General features: G+C 43.3%; 1 protein-coding gene across 3 annotated transcripts in view; it reads left to right on the top strand.

Moving 5' to 3' along the window:
* The window catches only part of afdna (afadin, adherens junction formation factor a), a 73,617-nt gene that overhangs the window by 19,900 nt on the left and 29,536 nt on the right, over positions 1-24,181 (top strand). For 2 of the 3 annotated variants that reach the window (XM_034579381.1, XM_034579380.1), the window contains exons 2-19: positions 4,275-4,470; positions 4,589-4,701; positions 4,950-5,098; positions 5,300-5,490; positions 7,062-7,219; positions 8,919-9,003; positions 9,274-9,423; positions 11,276-11,320; positions 12,222-12,316; positions 12,471-12,721; positions 15,721-15,790; positions 16,351-16,421; positions 16,543-16,610; positions 17,957-18,162; positions 19,656-19,676; positions 22,960-23,105; positions 23,447-23,541; positions 23,867-24,132. In XM_034579381.1, coding sequence (XP_034435272.1) covers positions 4,275-4,470; positions 4,589-4,701; positions 4,950-5,098; positions 5,300-5,490; positions 7,062-7,219; positions 8,919-9,003; positions 9,274-9,423; positions 11,276-11,320; positions 12,222-12,316; positions 12,471-12,721; positions 15,721-15,790; positions 16,351-16,421; positions 16,543-16,610; positions 17,957-18,162; positions 19,656-19,676; positions 22,960-23,105; positions 23,447-23,541; positions 23,867-24,132 — 2,376 coding nt within the window. The remainder of the gene's footprint in view (positions 1-4,274; positions 4,471-4,588; positions 4,702-4,949; positions 5,099-5,299; positions 5,491-7,061; positions 7,220-8,918; positions 9,004-9,273; positions 9,424-11,275; positions 11,321-12,221; positions 12,317-12,470; positions 12,722-15,720; positions 15,791-16,350; positions 16,422-16,542; positions 16,611-17,956; positions 18,163-19,655; positions 19,677-22,959; positions 23,106-23,446; positions 23,542-23,866; positions 24,133-24,181) is intronic. The other variant, XM_034579379.1, reaches the window with a different exon arrangement.

The raw sequence follows: 24,181 nt of genomic DNA, 5'->3' as shown, positions 1-24,181 counted from the left end.
TCTGTTTACGTGTTTATTGTGGTGCAATGAAACGCACCTCAAAGTTTGAAATTAATTTGAATGCAATGAAGTGAATTTCAAAGCAGGAAAACAACTGTCTGCTTAAAGTTAGATTTTACCACTCGCACCTCTCTGAAACACACACACACCACACACACACACACACACACACACACACACACCTAAGTGACAGGCACCAGGTGGAGACTGTTGTTATTTTACAATCTGAGTGAAGTTAACTCACTTTCTCATACGCACACAGATGTGACCCTCGACCTCTTCTCAGGGAGACCTCTGACCCAGAGGCGTTGCTCAGAGAGCACGATGGGTGGATTTGGAAGTCAGCGTTATCTCTCCCATGAAGCGCACTTTCCTGTGTCACTCACATTGGGTGGATGAGGCGGTTTGTGTTTGAACTTAGTATAAATGGAGGGAAACTGAACATTCCTAAGCAGAGACGGAAAGAAGACACAGAATAAAAACGACCTGCGGGATGAAAGGGGATTTTTGTGAAATGTAAAAGGAAGTAAGGATGAACGGCCGTCAGATTTCTGATATCAGTTGTTTGATTACAGACAACTGACCTAAGACTGAACCAAACCTATTACTTATTGAATGACCTTAATGTGGATAAAATATGAATTAATATAGGCAAGAAAACCTATTAGAGTGTCCTGGTTTAGATGAATCATAAAGAAATCATTGCAATCTTCATTGGTCGTAGCCAATGTTGTTCGAGGTGTGTGTGTGTGTGTGAGTGTGAGAGAGAGAATAGTCCTGTCTCACAAGTTTAGTCACAGGTATCAGCCACATATCTTTAGTCTCACTCTCTCTGTGTGTGTGTGTGTGTGTGTGCATGTGTCTTTCAGTCATAGGCTGAAGACCAGTTAATTGGGGACGACTTGTCCAAGTGGGGACAAAAGCTGTGACCCCCCAATTGGGGGAGCAGCAGATTTGTGGTTCAGTGGTTAAGGTTGGGGTTAGGTGGAGGTACTTACAGAGGCCGCGTTGGGACAAACTGTCTTTCTACACCCTCTGATGCACTATGAGGACAACACTCAGGAAGTATCTCTGTATATTTAGCCTGGCCTAAGGGTTCAGTCAGAAAAACCCAGGGTGGGGGTACAAAAATTGCACTCCAGTGTTAAAGTGTGTCAGCCAGGTCGCACTAACGTGACTGGAAAGTATGTGACAGTGTGTTTGACTGACTGTGCGTTCCAGGCCGTATCCAGGCTGTTGTATTGTGACACACGGACATTATGCTGCATTAGCATTTCCTGTCAGAAAAACAAACTGCTGGGGATTATTGGAACTAAAGCTGCAGAAAGGTTGAGGTGAACAGGGCGTTCTCGTTTCGCCCTCATGTCGAACAGTTTGCATTTTCACACACTCGAGTTGGATTCAAAAATTGCAAAGCAGCTGAAAATGGTGTCAGAGGTCAAGCTGGAGTTGTGGATCCAAATGAAACTGTCCCTTTTCCCCCGTTTCTGAGATTTTTCACAGTTTAGATCGATTAGATGACAATAATCAAATAGCCTGCATATTAAGTCATATGCACAAGTTGTACATTTAGCTATAAAGACAAGTTAATCCTCCAAAAATAATCATATTTGGAGGAGTTGGGGGTGGAGCCTGACTGAGGATACCGCATGCCCACCTGCACCCATTGGACGGTAGCAGCTGTTAATCTCACTGTATCCACGCCCCTAATGCATATCGTGCTTTATCTTCTATTTGACCCTAAGTGGGACCATAATTTACAAAATAAAATAAATCGAAGATTAAGACAATGCACTCTTTAGGAAAACGTTTTCTCAAAGACTTCTATAGAAACTGACTCCTTTTAAAACAAGTGTAGTCGCCCCCTGCTGGTAATTCAGACCAGTACGTTTCAGGCACTTATGCATTGGCTTCACTATCTGGGCTCGGAGTCCATTTTTAATAAACAGTCTATTGTTTGAACAAATCCAGAAACACATTTGTAAGGCATAGGGGTGTAGAACTGAAACCACGGCAATGACGTATGAAGTTTGACTTGTTTGTTGTGATCTTAAGAGTCGTCTAAATATGCATGTGCAGGATTGGACCATTGCCATGAATGTGGGGGTGTGGGAATGAATCACAACTGGTAGACAGGCTCCTGTAGGACTATACCAAGTCCCACAGGTATAGGGGCGTTTTGCTGTTGCTGCTGGACTTGAACTTAACGTGGTCGTACCAAGTGGCCAGGAAGGCGACTTTTGTGGTGTTAATTATCCACGGCCGGCTGTAAACTGGGCTTTGTTTGAACCCGAGTGGACGAGTGTCTCCACAGTAACAGTTACCAACGGTTACGCAAGCTTGACAACGGCAGCCCTCGATGACCCACATTCCAGCCGTAAATCACAACACACACATAGACACATTCCCGGCTCCACCCTCGCCTATCGAAACTATGCTCAGTCTTTCCACTCTGCCTGACCGAGTCTCTATCAAGTGGGGGGCGGGGGGGGGGGGGGGGTGAAGAGAGGGAGGAAATATCTCAAGAGAAAGAGGTGGAGGAAGAGGTTCTTGTTTCATGTCATGCCAAAAAAAAAAAAAACTCAACTTGGCTTTTAGCCGTCTCTCGCCTTTTCTTTTGTGATGCAAATTTCTTTCCTCTCTGTCTCAGGCCATGTTTATGAATCAGTCTTCACGTCCTCTTCGCCACGTTGTCTTTACCCCAGAGGGGGGGGGGGGGTGTGTGTGTGTGTGTGTGTGTGTGTGTGTGTGTGGCCAATGACAGGCTTTAACAGGGTAGAATTAATCTAGTTTAAACCTTTGCCTCAAATCACCTCACTCGCTGTCCCTCAGCTGTAGGTTACACACAGACACACACACACACGATCTGTCACCTTTCAGAGAGGCGTTTGGCCAGTTGTCTGCAGCTCTGAAATGCTGACATGGTGTCCCATTAAAATTCAAATTTAAAATTACTTTGTTGGCGTCCGGACAGGAATAAAAGTTCCAGCGCTGCAGAAGAACCACGATCGAGGTTTTCCCACAGCTGTGTTCGAAGACAGAACACACAACCAAATATAACCTTAAGTAATAAAAATAATTATAATAATAAATAGCAATAATAGCCTTTATAGGTAGAGCCTAACAATTTTACTATATTCAAAATTGTCATTGATTCCTAAGATGTCGTTATAAAACCTTTTGGACAAAGAAATGTAGTTGAGCCTTGGAAGTATAAATAAAAACAATACAAATATAACCAAATATATTCTACTTTATTGAGAAAACATAAATATACATAAATGCACATCTTTTCTGCATTGTTCTTTATGTAAAATGCTGATACAAGTATGTGTATCTGGCAAAATTAACATCTGAGAATACTTTTTATTCAATGATCTATTTGGATTTTTGTATTAATGTTCACATGTATAATAAAATAGAAACAAGCACAGTTCTCATTCACCGTGTTTGAAGCTTTGTGGCATCAGGGTCATTCGTGCCAGTTTCAAGCTGAACCTTAACATATGCATATATGCACGAGGCTGCGAGCTGCAGATGCTGTGTCAGCACTGTGCTACACATGATCATATCAGGACTGGATGTGATTATGTTTAAGACCTTGTTCTACACTCGACTGCTTGCAGAGGGAAATGTCAACGTGGAGGCAATACATCTGTAGTGCAGCTCCTCTTGGGTGTGTTGTGTTTTTACATCCCTCAATCTGTGGGACACGGGCTACGTCTGAGCTTTAATGGTGTGTGCATATGTGTGAGAGAGACAGAAATGAGGTGAACTAGGTAAGAAAGCTAAAACAGTAAGTGGTAAGGCTTTATTTGATGGGTTAGGAGGTAAGAACGTTTCCTGGAAGGACGTGTGTCATTTGGTTCTAATTATAGAGAAAATGGGAATTTTATTGAAACAAACGCTGCATTTAAACCCAAGTAAATGTGAGTAATTAACTCGGAGTGGAGTTGAACTCTGTCTACACTAAATTACAGACTTTTTACCTTCCTAAATAATTTGAAAATGATTCTGAAATTACAGACCTGTTAAATAACGGGGCCATTCTATACTGTTTATCGTGCAGATGTTATAATATATATTATTGTGTTTATACGCATATCTATTCATCTTGCGATATATTGGTATTGGAAATGTTTTACTCTGAAATATTGGTATCTCACTCGCACGGATCCTCATGAACTCTGTAAGACATAGTGTCCCTGGAGCTGTAGTTGACGGTTCAGGTCGGTGAATGACAGAACAACCTTTTCCTCTTTTCTCTTGACCAGGACTTGGAGTTCCATGGCGTCATGCGGTTCTACTTCCAGGACCGGGTTGCAGGCAACTTTGCCACCAAGTGCATCCGAGTGTCCAGCACCGCGACAACGCAGGACGTCATCGAGACGTTAGCCGAGAAGTTCAGACCAGACATGAGGATGCTCTCCTCGCCAAAATACTCCCTGTACGAGGTCCACGTCAGTGGGGGTGAGTCCTTCAGACGTTCAGGAGTCGATGTTTCAGCATTAGGAATTATTATAACTAGATATAGTTGGATCTCAGACCTAATGGCGTGTGTGTGTGTGTTTGTGTTTGTGCATGTTAGAAGAGCGTCAGCTGGACCTGGACGAGAAGCCTCTTGTTGTTCAGCTGAACTGGAACAAAGACGACCGAGAAGGACGCTTTGTCCTGAAGAATGAGAACGACATCCTGCCCAAGGTCGGCTGCTCCTCCTGTTAACCTTTGTGACTACTAACCAGTCAGTTTACTTAGTGAGCGCACTCATCCACCAACAGTGTTGTCTTTACCAAGACAAACATTGAGTCGTGCAGCCTCCTCCCCCTGACAACTGTCTAGTAATTGTTTTCACGGAAAGTGGATTGTCTTCTGTTTGTTGATAGAGAAATCAGTTTATCATTATTCTCTGTGGCTGCTCATGGTCACTCACTCATCTCTTTCTCTACCAGAAGAGTCAGAGCAACGGGCCAGAGAAGGAGGGAGTGATTCAGAACTTCAAGAGGACTCTGTCCAAGAAGGAGAAGAAGAAGGAGAAGAAGAGGGAGAAGGAGTTTGCCCGGATCCCCGATGGAGACGAGATGCTCAACCGGGAGGACGGGTAACACACACATGCTCATAGTTATTCATCTTACTGTCCTGCTCCCGCATCCTCTGTCCTTAGAGAGCATCTTGGTTTTTTTCCAATGCCAAGAAAAGCACAGAAGGCTCCAGAAGAGGAAAGAAGAGTGATTTAAACTTTGACCTTTCTCTTCCTCCATCTGTCTTCCTCTCCCTTCTACTTATTCCGTCTTATCCCCAGTCATTCATCTCATTCATCTTTGTGGTTTAGGGAAAACAGTCGTCTGGCGGCAGAGGTCTACAAGGACATGCCCGAGACCAGCTTTACCAGGACAATCTCCAACCCAGAGGTGGTGATGAAGAGGAGACGCCAGCAGAAGCTGGAGAAACGCATGCAGGAGTTCATGAGCAGCGATGGGAGGCCTGACTCAGGTACTTAAACTGTTGGCTCAAAGAAATCTTGTTTTCTCATGTATTCTGATGCTTTTCTGCAAAACTAGGATCATCATGACACACAAAAATCTGCTGCAAACATTTCTCCAGCACTCCTAAAAACCTGCTTCCAGATTCAGAATGACATCATGTAATGAATCATTACATCCAGATAAAAACCTGTTATCACACACACCCAGGGACGATGCTGAACTGGTTTTGCAGCAAGTCTATACGTCCATGAGCTGCTAAAAGCAAAACCTGATGTGACCCACAGAGAGAATGTGCAGAGTGACCTTAGCGTCACAGTTCACTGCCGCTCCTCCTCATTCTCACTCCCAGTGTGACAGGGAGTGAGAAAAATCTGCTGGAAGGAATCTGCAGTATCTGCAGCTGGAGTCAAACCTCTGAATAGATGAAGAAATCAGACGACAGTTAGAGGCAGAAGGCTTTATGGTTTTGAGTTGTGGTCCGAACGTCTTATTCTTGTGAACAAGATATCTCAAGAATGCTTTGAGGAAAATTCTTCAAATGTCGTACGAAGTACAAAGTTCCGCCCCAATCGCCTTCCATACTACACACCTGAAAAAGCAGCTGTGTGTGCGCAGGTGTAAACAGGAAGCAGGTTCTCTTCTCTGTAGCTGGTTGCTTTGTTAAAATACTACGAACAAGAAACAGCAAAGTGGTGAAAAGTAAGAGCAGGGATTTCTTTTGTTGGATCAGCAAGAAGGTGGAACTGTTACTGTCAGCGCACGGTGGCAACTCTAGTTCCATGAGTAACACATTTGTAAAATAGAACATGGCTGTAGATCCTCATCATGTTTACATCAGCTGCTCCTCTGAGGATGATCAGTATGTTGTTTGGGAACGTCGCCTGCTGACACGAACACACACACACACAAACGCACAAACACACAAAATGTACCTGATGAACGATACAAACCAGCAGAACGGTTGGTTCGTTGTGTGACTCAGTTATTTCCTAATCACTCGCCCAGACAGATAAATGGACCAGCGGACATGCTTCTATAAACAGGTTTAAAACCACTGTTTACATACTGTACCCACACACCCACACACACACACACACACACACACACACACACACACACACACACACACACACACACACACACACACACACACACACACACACACACACACACAGTGGGACAGGGTGGCTTGTGGGTAGACGCTGACGTTCTCCCAGCAGAGAGGGCTATTTTAGAAAAAGTCATTTTATGTAATGCTTCTGAAAACCCTGTGTGCTTTGCTGAAGACTCCCTTGTGGGATTAACTGAGGTGATCATTTGTAGGTGACACATCACAGCCACACAGCCACATGCTAGATGAGAGTGGGGGTCATTATACAGCCTCATGCGCACAACTGTCAGTCCCTTTTAATTTAGTTTTTTTTTTGTGGAAACTTAACTCGGTGCTTAAGAGTCCCAAAGCACAAATGGAATTGTCATCTGTTTACACGAAGCTCACTCAGCTCAGTTTTCCTTCACAAACAAAAGTAGGAGTCTGTTAACATGGGGTAATGAGTAAAACCCTTTGTTGTCCTGCAGGAGGTACTTTGCGGATATACGCAGACAGTCTGAAGCCCAACATCCCCTACAAGACCATCCTGCTCTCCACGAGAGACACAGCCGACTTCGCCGTGGTGGAGGCGCTGGAGAAGTATGGACTGGAGAAGGAGAACCCCAGAGAGTACTGCATCGCCCGGGTAACCATGACGATCTCACTACACCTACCTCACCTTTTTATATCCGAGGAAATCCAATCCTCCAGTCGCACATTAAACACCGAAAACACACATCCCTCCACATTCTTATCTCATCAAATGCATCCATCTTCTTTACTTTGACAGCACTTACGAGAAGATGTAATTTAGTGTCTTCTTACAACCAAAACGCTTCTACAGCTTCTCTGTCAGTGAAAACAAGAGTTTCCTCTTTTTATCACGTCGTTAAATTGATATATAGTCGGATGGAATGTGCTGGTATTTGATCACAGCATCGATTTCTCAAGGACGTTACATTTTCACACAAGATGCTTGTTTGTTGAGTTGTCAGCAAGATTTTATAAAGATAACTGAACTGATTTCCATCACACTAAATAGTTATGCGGGCAGATCCAGGTTTTCTTTCTTTCTTTTGTATTTCTACTGTAAAGAACCAGACAATCATGTGTGGGGTTGTTGGGCCTCAGCGGAGGGATGTGCTCTACTGAGGGAACACCTACATTCTCACATTTCTCCACCAAACACAACCTCCATCCTCCTATCTCATTAATAAACAGCTCCATCATCCTTCCAAGAGGCCGCGGAGGGGACAGCCAAGGTCACGGTCACATGCACATACTCATAATTGTGTGTCCGCACACACACACGCACACACACACGCACTTCACCGGACAGGCAGATTGAAACAGAATGCTACTTGGCACAAAAACCTTTGGGAGGAATGCTATTCAATTGCTTTCAGACTGAGTGCTATAGCAGCAGCACATTCTCCGTGTGTGTGTGTCCGTGTGTGTGTGTGTGTCCGTGTGTGTGTGTGTCTGTGTGTGTTTGTGCCCTCCTCACATTCTCTTTCAACCACATGTATCCTCTCAGATGGACTCTGGCTACGGCCAATCATATGAAATAACTGCTGCCTCCACAGCCAATACAGTGGAAGACCCTCCAGAGAGCACACGTATATACACACACACACACACACACACACACACACACACAGTTGATAGTCAGTAGCAATTTGCTGATGAGACCAAAGCACTGGGAAAAGTCCATTAGGTTAGTGAGCATGAGAAATAAGCACGCGTGTGCTAGCTAGTAGCACGTCAGCCATGTTTACGTTCTGCGGGGGGGAGGGGATGTTAACTGAGATTGGACTGAGCAGGATGAAGAGACGTGGGACAGCTTCATACTTCACCCTGCGCTGTAAAGCAAGAACATAAAACTGCAATATTTATGTGGCCTGAGAGCAGAATAATGTCATTAGGAAAAGTAAACCTGTGGGGAAACGGCGCCGCTCTCTGTTCTCAAACACAGTTCATATACCGGTCAAGGACGATCTCTACTTCAAAATGAATGCTCTGCAATTACAGAGTCATCTTATTAAATTAAATGCATAGATATTAATATAATAACATCCCAAACATCTCCTACCTGGGAGGTAAAATAGAAAAGTTAGTTGTATCATCAAGTGGCGTGTTGACATTTCTCGTCTTCTGGTGTTCACCAAGTTCGAATGTAAATGCTCTTAATACTTTCCGAGTAATTAACTAACCCTTTGGATCTCATAGATCTGGCACATGCTCTAAGAAGGCATGTGCGTAAACTATTGTTTTGTCCAGTGGTGGATTTTAATGTTTTCCTGCTAAACTTCCTGCTTGTTTTTTCTTTTCTGTTTGTTCTGCAGCAAGATGATAAATCAGGCAAAGATGCGATTCTAGATGATGGTGAGTGTCCGCTGCAGATCTTCAGGGACTGGCCGGCTGACAGAGGTAACACACACGCACACACACGCTTACACTCACACACAGAAACACACACTCACACGTCTTAGTCTCTACTGCCCCCTCCTGCTGCCTTACTGGCATTACAGCTCTGTTAGTACGTTCTTTTCTCTTGCTCTTTTTGAGCATCTTAACTGTTGGAACATGAGATGACTGTATAGGAATCGGAGAGTGATGAATCATTGCAAGATGATCCTGTGGCTGACATTTAGTTTAAATATACTGACGGCACCTGTGTTACATCCTTTTTTTCCCCAGGAGCATTAGTTTTCCAGCTGAAGAAGAGACCCCCTGACTACCCGGGGCGGAAGGGAAGGAAGGTGGACGACAAGAGCCTCCGAGGGAAGGAGAGCAGCAGCAGCTCACTGCCGCCTGAGAAACTGCCTTATCTGGTGGAGCTGAGTCCAGGTAAAACCACAACACACACACACACAGCACCACAATGTCCGCTGCAGTATCACAGATTCTTGATCTGTAGGGAACCTTCAATAGACTTTAAACAGTTTCAGTAGCAGCGTCGGCAGCAGTGACATCAGTGGTAATAATAGCACAGTGATGAAGACTGCTGTAATAACAGGCAGTGACCAGCAGGCTTCAGTGCAGCTGCAGTAAATATCATTTAGGGTTAACCAAAGGTGAGACCGACTTTCTTTCCATGCCAAGGTGAGTGATTCACATGTGGCCACATTATGGTTCCCAGCTGTTCTGTGGTTCCTGCTCCTACCAGCACACTCACTCAGTGAATAAAACCCACTGCAAGGGGGGGGGGGGGAGAACGGATGAGATCTACTACTCATACAAACACATCTGTATTTACCTCTGGATGAAACTGTTTCCAGCCTCTTCATGACTTCCATTCATCAACACCCCAGAGTAATACGGCTTCGTTCTATGTCCTGGAATCCTCCACAACAGATGTTATTGCTCTGCGAAGAGCCACAAAAGAAAAACACCATTTTCCCTCAGGCGATAATGTATAAAATCCTTTAACTAAAGCACGGCCAGTATTAATTATCAGCTTACGTAGAGGAATCTGTTCAGGTTCTCTGGAAGAGCATCCTGAGGTATGTGCATACTCATGTGTGCACTGATAGTCAAAGCTAAAATCTCAGTAGAACCGTGATAGAAGGTAGTTGATTTATTTGGGAATTTCCAGAAGCCAGTGTGAAAAACTGAGGAAATCTAATGAAAATCTAAAAGTTTACATCGGTTAAAAAGAGTAGGTTGAAGTTCGACAATGAGGAGAACAGCACAAGGTAAGTTGCAATAAAAAATAGTGTTTTAGAATTCAGTATTAACATCCCAGTATCAATCAAGTATGAAAATACACTTGTCCCTTCAAGTGTATGAAGTCCATCCTCACCTGAGTCTTGCTCGATGTCACATGATCCAGCCCTAACAGCTTGTTTCTTGCTACTGATCCTTTTTCTCGTGATCATCCTCCGTCTGTCGCCCCCTCGTGCCGTTAACCTATCGGACGTGACCGTGACCCAAACGCCTCCCAGCACCACACTGGGATGAAGCTCGGTGCTGGGATGGTTTTTGGGGAAAACCAGTTTGTCTCTTGTCCAGACATTTACTAACACATCTACTTCATCCACTGTCAGAATGACGGGTCTCAAAACAGCCAAGATGGGGACAGTTATTTGGTGCAGGGTTTCTGGGTGTGTGTGTGTGTGTGGCTCTGTGTGTGTGAGTGATTGTGTGTTTGTTCCTGTACCTTGATTGGTAATTAGTTTAGATAAGGAATTTGTTCTCGTCAGATGAAGCTTGTTTGTCTTCAAGTTCTTGTACTTGAAGGAAAACATGACAATAAAATGACCCAGAAGCCAAAATCTCAGTGTAAGAAATCAAGCAAACTCTGTTTAGGGTTCTTCATATTTTAAATGTTTCCTGCTGAATATTGGAGATAAAGTCTTCTCATGATATCCAAAATAAGTATAGACAGTGAAAGGGCCACAGAAATATTGTGTGTGTGAGTGTGTTTGTTGGCCTTCCATGCGTTTAATGGGTTAACAAGGTAATGCTGCATATTTCCTCCTTGCTGCATTTTTACCCTCTGCTATGTCTGTTTTTTTCCCCCACCTTCCTACGGCATGGTGTGTGCGTGAATGTGTGTGTGTGTGTGTGTGTGCGTGTGGGTGTGTGTGTGTGTGTGTGTGTGTGTGTGTGTGTGTGTGTGTGTGTGTGTGTGTGTGTGTGGCCTTGTGCATGTGTCCTTCTCCTTCCTCTGCACCCGCCTGCCTGTCTGCCTGCCTAGGGCGAGGGAATCACTATGCCTACTACGCATATCGCCACCACGAAGGTAAAACTCCACCACACCTCCTCTGTGTCCGTTGCAATGGCTGATGGGAGTTGTTGGGGTACTTGCAGTGACACCCCTCCCCCCACTCCCCTTTGGCCGACATAGATAAAAAAAAAAACATCTTCCCCTTCCTCTGCTAGAAGTTGAACATTACCTTTTTTTATAGTTGTAGTCCTTTGTGGGATTATTCATCTTACAAACAAAATAAAAAGATGATTCATTATCCTTTCACTGAATCTGCAGATGTTTTGTTTATGGTCATTTCCATAATGTACACTCAGGATACATGGGAGGAAAAAGCAGAAAACTGAGTCGCATACGTATTTCGTTACAGAATTACTTGATGCCACAGAGATATATTGGTATTTAAGTGTTGGCATGCAGCATCATTTTTGATTTAATGGCCCAGCAAAGTGGCTTCTTCCTTCTCAAGCCTCATTATATTACCGTACAAAGTCAAGCTTTCCTGGAAGCCTTGTAACATTAGCTGCCTCATGATTTCAGTTATTATCTTTAAAAGGGGGTCTGAGGTTTTTCTTTCCTCATTAAATGTAAATGTGTAAATGGATATTAGAAAAACCTCTAACCACCTTCTAAAAGGTGGTGCATGCATTTTCCCCACAGGATTTCCTTTCCCCCCCCCCCATGAACAGTGTTTTTTCTCAGTGAACTAATTTGCCGCTTTGCTTTTACTAAACTCCTGTTTACTAATAATCAATAACTGCACTGCAGCCACACACATTTCTGCCACATTAGCCGTGCACATCCCAGTACACACACCAGTTCTTATTGACTCTTTAATGTTTAAATGAGGGGTAATGTGTGAGTGTTAAAGGTTGAACGTGTGCTACTCGTTTTAAAATGTTGATCGAGTGATTAATGAATGTTTTCATTTGTCCAGACGGGTCCGACTCACGGGACAAACCAAAGCTTTACCGGCTTCAGCAAAGCATAACCGAGGTCGGCTCGGACTGCACAGAAGACGGAGCCATTCAGGTACGAAACACACACACACACACACACGGCTTGAGCTGAAATAACAAATGTTCTTGCTGTAAAAGAACGTAGAAACTAAATTAAACTAAACATCAAGCCCAGAACTGTCTTTCTTCAGTCCTTTGCTGACGTCCCTTTTTGTGTTTGTCTCCAGCTGCTCGGTCCGGGGATCCTTCCCCATCACTGCAACCTGATGCACAGTGAAGGGATGGTGACCGTGACGCCACACGGCCCCGACGCCGACACCTTCGTCGACGGACAACGCATCGCTGAGACGACGGTGCTGCGTCCGGGCTCCACCCTCCAGTTCGGTTCTGTTCACGTCTTCAAGTTCGTGGACCCGATGTTCGACCAAGGAGGGAAGAGGGAACCGGCGGCTATGATGAGGACCCGACACAAGTCTGGGTGAGTGTTGTGTGGATCCGTGTCCCTCTTTCTGTTTTCTTTCTTCGCTTTCTTCCTCCTCTCTTCCCCTTTTATCCGCCCACTATTCTTCGTCCTCATCTCCTGCACACACACACACACACACACACTTGGAAAAAGGAGAGGGCGTTTTTTGTTGGAACAAGGGAGGAGAGGATGAGGTTTGGAGTTGGCAGGCGCTGCGAAAGATGAAGGCAAGGAAAAGGGGGAGGAGGCAGGTCTGGGGTTGAGAGAATGGGGAAATGAGAGGAAGAGCGGAGGTCTAGGGTTATGGCAGGCGGGCTGCCCTCTAATCTGATCAACATGGTGTTGGGTGTGGCCTCAGGCTTGCTGTCGCTTCACACACTTAACGGCAGATAGAAAGAAAGAGAGCGCGCTCCAGATAAGAGGAGAGAGGAGAAGAGTGAGGCCGACGGGGGTGAGGGACATTTGAATTGAATGGCCCTTTAACCACTCAATGGATGGCTGACTGACAAACTGAGGTGTGTGTAAGTAATCAACGCTTTGACTTACTGCTCCGGTTCCGCATGAAGTAAATATCTTATATGACCAGAAATACAAATACTGCTTTAGCTTCTATTGTAAACATTTTAAAGTTATGCTAAAGATCTTTGATGATTATTCCAGTATTTAGAGGATTACATTGCAGTTCTTTAGTCAATATCAATGCTGAAGCTGCAGCATAGTTTGGTTGCATGTATTTTTAGAAGTTTATTTTAAATTGAACACCAAATAACAGATTTTATGTGTTTTTAACTATTTTTAAATTCCAAATTGAACGATGACACAAAGATAATCATACGTTTAGATGAGGTCTGTAACAAGGCTCTCGCATCATGTTGCTGTTTGAGCAATAGTTAATTCTGCACTACAAGTTTGCATCACAAACAAAAACGACTTCCAACTGGTGATTTTTGATGAAGACTTTCAACCACAGACGAAGATGTAATCAGTGAGATGAGTGAGTTGGAGCTTTTCCCGTGAACATGCTCTCAGTTTGTCTTGTAACATTTAATTTGATAAGATTATGATATTTTTTAAGTGTATTATACTTGGAGCAAAGCTGAATATTTGTAGTTGCATGATGTTGACTACAAACAAATTGATGTTTGATCAATGACAAGTGAGCTTGAAGTTGAAAGAAAGTCTGTGATGTTTGAGAAACATTAACCCCACATGTCACTTGGTGCCGCTCGGTGACACTTCAGTCTGGAATCCGGGCCTGAAGCTGTGGATGTGGATCGCTGTCATGTTCTGGGCTCCTGTTCAACTTTCTGCCGCTCAAACTCACAGAGAGATACCTTCTTTTCTGTCAAACTGGAGACGACTCGTCACGACGTTTAGGACGATTAGAGCCACGGTTTGGCACGACGACAGATTTTTAAAGTTGGAGAGATTTGGCAGTCCAAAAGATGATCTTGTTCAGAACCTTAATCTGCTGCTTCTTAGTCGGGACCTTCACCAGAATTTAGAATTATTCAGTGACAGAGAGAAGCATGAAAGAAGGACAGAACACACGGAGGAAGTCTGGATGAATACAAGACATTCTCATGACGCCGATAGGTTTTTGTTTTGCAATAAAAGAAAATATGAGACTATCACCTTCAGAGTGAGTGGTCCCTTTCGGTTTCATGCCAGGTCACAGTTAGTATAATGAAACACACCCACTCCACCCATATCACGTGACATCGAGCATCATTACAGCTGGAAACATGCAGCTAAACTGGATGAGTTACAAGGCGAACTGCTCTTGGATTAAGTTTATGCTCGTCTGTGGAGTTCGAATGACCAACAAGCAGACGGAGACAAAGTTAAACAGCCAAGTTATCTGGGTAACAGATAGGAAGCTGAACCCTCAATCACAAGGACAATGTCTGGGAAGTGTCTTGTTGCTGCTGGAACCGGGCAAAGTCAAGTTTTGCATTGTGTGCTAACACTCTGCATTTTTCTACCCTGGAAGTGGAAAAGCCGGCTCTGAAATCTGAATATGCTGGTGAGTCTTGCAAAAAAAAAGCCTTCAGGTATTTGCTGAGAAGTTTCAGGACACGAAAAGTAAACTAAAGTAATGAACATATTTGATATGGGATCATTTCATAAGCCTGAAAACCTGCAACATGAAATCATTAAAGTGAAAAGCGACAACGACCTCGAAGATAGAGCTCGACCAATATGGATTTTTCGGGACGACCTCCAGTTCTATAAACTGTGCACGTCCTGCAGATTCTTTCCAAAACCGACTCTTGCAAAGACCTAAACCAGGACAGTCAGAGGCGAGTAGCATCATCATCACTTCCATCTGACATCAGGCGGCCTGCCAAAGAGAAGCGGTTCCAGCCATCGCATTAGAGACATTACTGTGAAATATATCAACTGAATTGGCCCTTGATAGAACAGTTTTTTCCCTGTGGTGTGTTAAAGAGAATATCTGTCTCATTTCTGTCTGTGTGAGCGTTGTTATGTTGTCACTGGTTTAACCCACTTCTGGTGGTGGTTGTGTACGTGACCTTCACGTCCGTGACCGAGTAGTTTTGTGTCTGTGTTGTGCTGTTTGTTTGACATTGATGCCCTCGTGTCATATGGGGCGTGAAAAGCAGAAGCCTGCCTTTTAAACCCAGCTGCTGTCACACTCAATTACTGTCACACACACACATACACACACACACACACACACACACACAGAGGACTCCTTGTGTGGCTTCTCTATACCTAATTAGACGGTTATGTAAGTGTGTGTGTGCATGTTTATTTAGTAAACTATCTGTCTGCATGTATTAGTAAGTCATTACTGCATCTTTGATCCAGCGCTCCTCCCTGAGAACGAGTTAGATAAGTTTCTGTGTGTGTCTGTGTGTGTGTCTGTGTGTGTGTGTCTGTGTGTGTGTGGATTAAGTCTGAGCGCTTGTCGTTGTCAGTAATGAAACGTCCGCTGTGGGGAGCACAGTTCCTCTTCTAAACTGGCGCATGTGTCTGTCTCTCTGCAGCAGCGTACCAGAAACCACCTTCGACCTTCACGGGGACGTCCACGGTGGAGCGGCACTGCCTACCAGCAAGGTAACACACGCTTACACACACACACACACACACACACACACACACACTCGCTTTGAGTTTACATGTGTCAAAATATTGTATAACTTGCAAAAAGCAGGTTTAACAGTAGTTTTAATGTTGGGATGCAAAACAAATGAAGCATAACATGAATACAGTTTTGCAGCGAATGACTGAAGCAGCTTCAGACATGTGAAACAATATATTAGAAGCTACAATGTCTTTGCTCTTGTAGATTTTTATAAAAGAAACAAACAAGCAGCTTCTGTTCCACGTTGTATTAGTTCCTTGTGAGTCCTTGTGAGTTAATCTAACATGAGACGTCTCCAGCCACACGAGAACAACCCCCCACATCCACCCGCATAGAGTCTAGTTGTCTGTTTAGCATCTGGCTGCATTGTATATACAAACACATTGAAGCGTGACCGAAGCCTCACGGTACACTCGTCCTTATCCACGTGTGTGTGAGCTCTAAATTTGGGTTCATCTGTTGTAAATGAAATTAGAGTGAAATTAGATTTTGTCGACGCTGCTTCACGCTGCTGCGGTTTGTGTTTGCACAGAGCTCAGGAAAACTGGAAATGGAGCGAGGGATGGTCAAACCCATGATCAGAGGAGAGCAACAGGACAGCAGGTCAGACACTCCTCCTCCTCCTCCTCCTCTTCATCCCCAGCTTGTCCTCCTCCTCGTTCCCCTCTCTGTCTACAGTTTGTTTCTACTCTTCCCTCCTCACTGTGTTATTGTGTCTCGTCAGGTCTCAGGACATTTCAGCAGACAGGACAGAGTTGACTCTGCCGGCCGGCATCGAGTTCAGAGACAACTGTAAGTGCTCATGTCTCCTTCCGTCTCTCTCTCTGTCCGTCCCCCTCACTGTGGCAGGGACCCAGTCAATAGCTGGAAACTATTGAACCCTTTTAGTTGTCTTTACAGTGAACAGGAACTAGTGATGCCTCTGCAGTGGTTGACAATAAACTGTTAATAGAAAACAACAGTCTGGGAAATATAGTTAAAATATGAGCCATGATTTAGTTCAGCACTGAATTAAAGTAATTTTCATATTCTTTTTTTTAGATATTGATTTTTATTACCAGAGACAGAAAACTTTCCTTCCTATTTAGCTTTAGATGCGGTTAATCTACTTAAAACACAAATAAAACAAAGTATACAGAACTTAAAGTGAGAAAATAAATATATTTTAAATGAAATTAAATGCACATCTTTTCTGCAATGTCTCAAAGTTTCATATCAGCGCATATTGTTCAACATAAACACTGATGTGTCTGTGAAAAGCTCATATCGGCTGATTTACCACATTGAATTCCATCTTCCAGATCATTTCTTGTCTCTGTCGTTGTCTAATTTCCATTCAACACAGACTGGTCACTTAACTCCTGCTGTATTTATGCTGCTCATTCTTCAGTTAATTGTATTTTATCCAATAGAAATAAAGAAAGCGTCAACTCGTCCGTCCCTCTGACGGAACAAATCAGTTTCTACGTGAACCTAGCAGCAGAACGTTAAACAAACTGATGTTTCGAGCACGACGTGGATTTGGTCGGAGCTGTTTTATTTCCTTGTTAAATTTGTTATAAATTAGTTCCAGGTTTTCCCGCAGCCTGACGTTTCCCACACCCTCTTTGTTGCTCTAAGCCGTTTATTCCGTCTGTGTAACATTTCTGTTTATTGACTCTCTGTGTCCTCCGGGCCTTAATGTGTCTGTGTGTGCACAAGTGTATATATTTGGTATCGTGTGAGATCATCTGTTTTTCCAGCTGAAGCAGGGTTGTAATCGGTCATAGTGCCAATACCCACAATGCAGTAGGGGAAACCACACACTCAAAAGTCCCCGAAAAAGTTTGTTTGGGAGGACGATGCACATGCGTCGTTAAAATGTGGAGACTCGCAGAACTCTGCTCCTCTAGTTTGTCGTAGAGCAGCTGCAGCGAGTTTGACTTCCACCACCCGAACTAAACTGAAAGCAACTGATACCACAGTCGGGCTCCGAGTGGTTTTCATCCCACATGAGCAGCCGAGTTCTGCGACCAGCCGACCGCCAATAGGGACTTAAACAAATCTGTTACAGTCCGTGTGCTTAACTTCAAGTGGATTTCACCGCACGTGCATCAGATGGAATGATCTAATAATCCGACTGTGTGCGTTTCCACCAGCTGAAGACACCTTCCTGTCGGCCATCATCAACTACACCAACAGCTCCACCGTTCACTTCAAACTCTCGCCCACGTACGTCCTGTACATGGCCACCCGCTATGTCCTGTCGCCGTCGTACCGGCCGGACATGTCGCCCTCCGAGAGGACGCACAAGGTCATCGCCATCGTCAACAAGATGGTGAGCATGATGGAAGGCGTCATCCAGGTCAGTACCGCTGCTCTTTATATCTTTTGTTGAATGTTGTCACATTAATCTCACAGGTCACTCACATTACCTCGGCGTGTTCTGCTGCCATTAGTTCAGCCGCTCTCCTCCACGGTGCCGTTTCCTGCTTGTGTTGAAATGTGACGTGTTATCTGATGTTTCAATCCCCCCCCTCATTAACCGAATTCTTACACACTACCACGCGCAGTAGTTGTAAGTTGTGTACACTCGTCTGCATGTTTGTTTCTTGCAGCGTTCTCTCCACAGTTACCTCCCACGTACCCGTCTGTGCTTCTGTCTCGTGTTTGTCTCCCTGTCAGTGTTTGAGGTGTGAAGCCTGCGATGCCACAGGATACTGTGGATGAAACTTAATCTAGAACGACGTTATCACCGATCGAAATGAAATCAATGGGAGATATTTTCTACCTTGATGACAATATAAGAGATAGTTTGTAAGATAACTTATTCTTCATAATTTTTCAAAGCCGTCTTGGCCTTGACTCCCTTGCTTACTTCTGGATTTAACAAAAATTAAGTGTTTCAGAAAGAACTTCATCCATACTCACACATTTTCATTTTAAAACGATTTAAACATCTAGAACTATTTTCCAAACGTCTCAGTTTCTGCCCGTTGATGACAACACAGCCCCAGAGTTTTAGAACTAAAACAGCAACATTTCCAAACTTCAAAAACTCCAGAGTAGTGTAGACGGCAGGGATAAACAGAGATGCATTTTTAGACTAAAACATGGTTGTATGGATCAAGGTCAACACGTCTAATAGCTTCCACCTCTCACTGTTGTTGTCATTGCTCCCGGTGGTTCTCCTCACTGACTGTACTTGGCTGAAAGTTTTGCTGCGTCCTCCTTTGTCAGATATTCAGAAGCTTCGAGCTTTATCCGGATTATCTGTTAAAGCTGAGCATGGTTTTCCTCTGACTAACTGAGAGGCTGCCTTTACTCCCATTAACGGCCGCATGATGCAGGATTTACTCATTTGTCCCAAACGTGTAAAATGTTATTGATGTTTGAAGGTAACTTATTCAGGCAAATTTGATGTAATTAACTGCATTTTGTTTAGTCAGTGATCCTCTGCTTTATATTTATACATTTCACACAATAACAGTAAGACTTGCTAAGCGGTATTTGTGTTGTTAAACAGTGACAATAAGATTCACGACAAACAGTACAAAGACTTATATACCTTAAATTCAGTTTTCAAAACCTCCAGATTTTCCTGAGTCTGTAAAATGTCAGCAGCCGTGCTAATGTACAGTCGTAGTAAAGTGTTAGACTTTCTTTAACCGATTCACCGGGGCGCCACATTGTAAACCATGACCATGTGTGTCATAGTGTGTGTTTGTGTGTGTGTGTGTGTGTGTGTGTTACACGGCTGTGTCCATACTGTAGCTGTTGACGTGTTTTCTCTCTGTCCTGTGAATGTGTCCTCCTCCTCCTCCTCCTCTTCTTCTTCCTCTTCTTCCCTCCATCCAGGAGATTCCTGAAGGGGATCAGGTAGGATAGCACACCATGATACGGCTGCTACAGACTCGTCTACCTCACTCGCTCTTTCTTTACCTCTTTCTCCCTCTCTCTCTCGGTTTGGGCGACATGCATAAAAACATTGTACGAGAAAATCCAAGTAGCTTCCCTGCCAGTTATTGTTTGTACAGCATAGTGTTAAGTGCAATGTAATAAAATAAATAGAAAAGAATATCACTGTAGAAAACCGTCTTTTAAAGTGGGAAATTATTGTGAGCTGCGAGTCAGAGAAGACTTATTAAATAATCTGTTTACAATTTAACACTTCAATTCATAAATTGGATCACATGGTTTAAAAGATATTGTTAATATTGTTTTGGGTGAATTTGAGTTAATTACATGGTAAAATATGCATTTTTAGGCAGATGATAAAAGTTAATTTTAGAAAACTGTTCAATGAATCATACTTTGCAAATTGCTAGAAGGAAATGTAAATTTTATTATGCTTATATCAGTATATTTATTAAGCAGAACGGACTGAGTGGCAATATTCATATAATCAGTGAATTTGGTAGATAAATTAGAATTGCACAAATATGTAATAATGCCGTAAGACATAAGAATTAAAATAAAATTCTGTATTAGATTATTTTTACACATTATTTAACCTGAACTTTTATTTTCCCTTGTGCCTGAAATATCAAATTCAAACTCGACAACTATAAGATAAACAAGATGCATCTAAAGATTCTCAGGGAATTCAGTATTTTATAAGTTATTTCTACATTTGCAAAACTGCCGGATATAAATATTTCTATTTCTTTCTTCGTGATGCACATTTCCAATCTTTCTGTTTTACAAGAAAACAAAATTCCTCTTGAAAGCAAATCAGATTTAAATCAGTGATAATGTGAGATCGTGTCGCCCAACCCTATCAACCTCCTCTATTAATCTCCACCTCTCTCTCTCTCTCTCTCTCTCTCTCTCTCTCTCTCTCTCTCTCTCTCTCTCTCTCTCTCTCTGCTTTTTGACCAGCCCTTCATTGTTGCTGCTGCTTCTTTTTCTCCATTCTAACAGAAATGTAAAAATAAAGCCATGATAATAACGCGTCCTACCCACAGCTGGAAAACTAAGCAACAACAGCAACATCCACCCCAACTAATTCCATTCAGCTTCCTGGACCTGCCTGGTACTAAAAACAAACAAACCAAAAACCCTCTTTTAAAAAAAAATAAAAAAAAAAGAGCAAAAAACCAAAGCAACCCACTCTTTTCCACCGTTGCTCCATCTTTAATTCTGGCATCCATTTTGTCTGACATCACGTCTTGCTGCTGCGACTCAACAGTGTGGATGAGAGACGAGTCCCGCGTCCCTCTGAGCTCGTCCACCTCCTCTGCTTCACGTGTCTGACGTCCATTTAACGTGTGGAACCATCTGTCCGTGTTTTCAAATGTTTCCCTCCGTGTTTTAATGTCACGTTTTTCATTTTGGATGCACTTGGCTCCGTCTCTCATTCTCTGGCTGTTCTGAACGAAGAGGGTTGTGTTTCCTCTTCTTTGTTTTGTTTGATTTCTTTAAGTTTTTTTTTCAAGGCGGGGATAGATGAGTGCAGGGGAGGGCGGGGGCGGGCTTTGCACATTCCTCCCTCTGTGAGTGGCGGGGTTATTAACCAATCAGCTCACTAGACACTGAGCTCTGTCACCCCCTTTAAGACCAGGTAACTGTTCTTTAGACTGTAGACTGACACATGGAGCGTTATTTAAAGTATTGACTGCTCCACTCTCTGCTGTTCACTCTCTGATATTATTATTATTCTTGTTTATAAATGAAAACGTTGCTGCTTCTTTACTTTTATCACTTTAATCTGCAACAGGCTCTGATTGCGTTTACGAGGTGATATATGACTTTAGTTCAGAGTTTCTGCAGGGTCTTCAAAAGTCTAACATTTAATAATCTAAGTCTTAAATAAGTGTAGGTAGGTCTTAATTATGTTGATGTTCATTAACTCTAATTGTTGAACCTTAAATTTCATTCATTATGGTTTTAAAAGTCTTCAATTTAACTTATTGAAACCTGCAGTTCCAAAAACACATTAAATATATTTCTTTAATGTGTTTTACTCTCTGTAAAAGTTAAAGAAATCGTGAAACTATGGGAATTATTCCACATACTTATTTGCTGGGAGAAGATTGATTCCTTCCTCGTGTCTTTTTGAATAATTTCTTTAGCTTGGCGTAAAAAGTAGGGAACAGGAAAAACGCCTATAGTGGTTCTGTTAAAAGGTAGAAAATAAAAAACTAAATTTGTTTAATCTCTTCAAGACGTCACTGCTTCCAATCCAAAACACACAAACCCTCCTTAAAACCACAAATTATTGTTTTTATGGATTAAACAAAGACATTATAGCCGTTTAATTACGCAGCTTTAAATGTAGTTTTCAGTCTATTCCATAAGCTGAGCTAATTAACGGATTTCCACAGTCAGACGTGACCTGAAAGTGGTTAAACGCGTCTTTTTCTTCAGACTCTCGTTAAGAAAGCAAATAAACGTATCTTAAAGATTTAGATTTAAAAAGGAAACTTAAAAAATGCTCTACCGAAATAAATTGAGGGCTAAATGTTGGTTGGAAAAACAAATGTAGATATTTAAAACTTTTTTCAGCCACTTTACTCACGGATTTAAATGACGTTTTGACCAAACTTAGTCCCAGGAACTTTTTTCTAGGAACTAAAAGATTCCTGCAGAACATTTTTAGCCTGTGTTTCCACCACATATTTAAACGAGATTAGAAAAATAAGCCTGTTGACATGTGAACAAAACCACTGCAGCTAGTTGTTACCCACCAGTCCACCAGGTGGAGCTAACGCAGAAGACTAAACAAAGACAACAGACATGACTATATGTGGTTCTAGGTGGAAGTCTACAGTCTAAACACTACAAACAAAAAGAAGAGAGACATCTGAACCTGTACAGGGGGGGGGGCTGGTGTCTGGTGACCTGGTGAATGGACTTGTGTCTGGGAGTGAAAAGGATTGGTCACTATTGTCTCATTTTATGTAAAAAATTCAGATGTGAAGAAATGACACTTTGCTTGAGCGTGTTATTGAAAGTGACAGTGATGACCACTCCTCTGGGTTGGCTTGGAGGGAGGGGGGGGCACGAGTCTATCCCTGAAGTAACAAACTGCTCCTTCTGGCTGCCACTCAAACAGAAACCCCTGTCTTTCTTTATTTTAACTCCTCCTCCTTCGTCCCGCTGCTCTAACAACTTCCTCCGTGTGTCTTTTGTCTCTGTGCGTGTGATTGGTACGTTACAGAAGCAGAAGAACATCGCAGGAGCGCTGGCCTTCTGGATGGCCAACGCCTCGGAGCTGCTCAACTTCGTCAAGCAGGACCGAGACCTGAGCCGCATCACGCTGGACGCCCAGGACATCCTCGCCCATCTGGTCCAGATGGCGTTCAAGTCAGTCCGAGTGTGTGTGCGCGGTTGTGCGACTGGATGTTGCGGGAGTTGTGGGATATCATGGCACCAGGGAAAATCAGGGAATTGATCAGATCTCTGTGGAAGTTAGTTTTTCTAAGTCACGTCAAAGTATGTGGCATTATATGATGGATCAAAGCTAACTCCACAAATATGAGAAACCTAAAGAGGAACTTTCAAACTAGTTCCATCACAAACTGATCCTCACAAAGCAAGGAAGGATATTTTTATGTCTATGAAGTAAAGATGTGAGCTTTGCTTGTGGTTTGACGATGATGAATATTTATTGTTTGTCTCTAACAAGCTGTAATGTGTGATTGCAGATACCTGGTTCACTGTCTCCAGGCCGATCTGAATAACTATATGCCTGCCTTCCTAGACGACCCAGAGGAGCACAATCCACAGAGACCCAAGATAGGTAAAATACACAAACAGAAACGCACAGAGAAGAGGTACAACTGTCCAAAACCGGTTTAATTTCTCCTGTATTGTCCATAACTTATTGATAACTCTTGGTTTGTCTTGCACTGCCTTCAGGAGTGTCTTGGTTTGGGAATCACTTTCCGACCGAAGCATCACTTTCACGCTTAAAACTCTGTGAACCTCTGTGAAACCAAGAGTTTAATTAAACTTAAAATCCAAATCCTGGAGTTCAACATACTCTTATATCGGTGGTTTGACACAGGCACACAGATGTTTAGATTCTTGCTTTTTAAAACATTAAAGGGCGTTTTCTCTTCCAGAGGATGTCCTGCACACGCTGACGGGGGCGATGTCGTTACTGCGGCGGTGTCGGGTCAACGCCGCGCTGACCATCCAGCTCTTCTCGCAGCTCTTCCACTTCATCAACATGTGGCTGTTCAACAAGCTGGTGACGGACACGGACTCGGGGCTGTGCTGTCACTACTGGGGCGCCATCCTCCGACAGCAGCTCAGCCACATCGAGGCCTGGGCCGAGAAGCAGGGCCTGGAGCTCGCCGCCGACTGCCACCTCAGTCGAATCGTACAGGTAGGGACGGCAGGAGACGTGTGACATGTAGCACACACCTACGGCTCTG

This window comes from Hippoglossus hippoglossus, chromosome 24 (assembly GCF_009819705.1).
Source record: "Hippoglossus hippoglossus isolate fHipHip1 chromosome 24, fHipHip1.pri, whole genome shotgun sequence".
In the NCBI taxonomy this organism is placed as follows: Eukaryota; Metazoa; Chordata; class Actinopteri; order Pleuronectiformes; family Pleuronectidae; genus Hippoglossus; species Hippoglossus hippoglossus.
The sequence above is the reverse complement of the archived record's forward strand: the minus strand, read 5'-3'. Positions and strand labels throughout refer to the sequence as shown.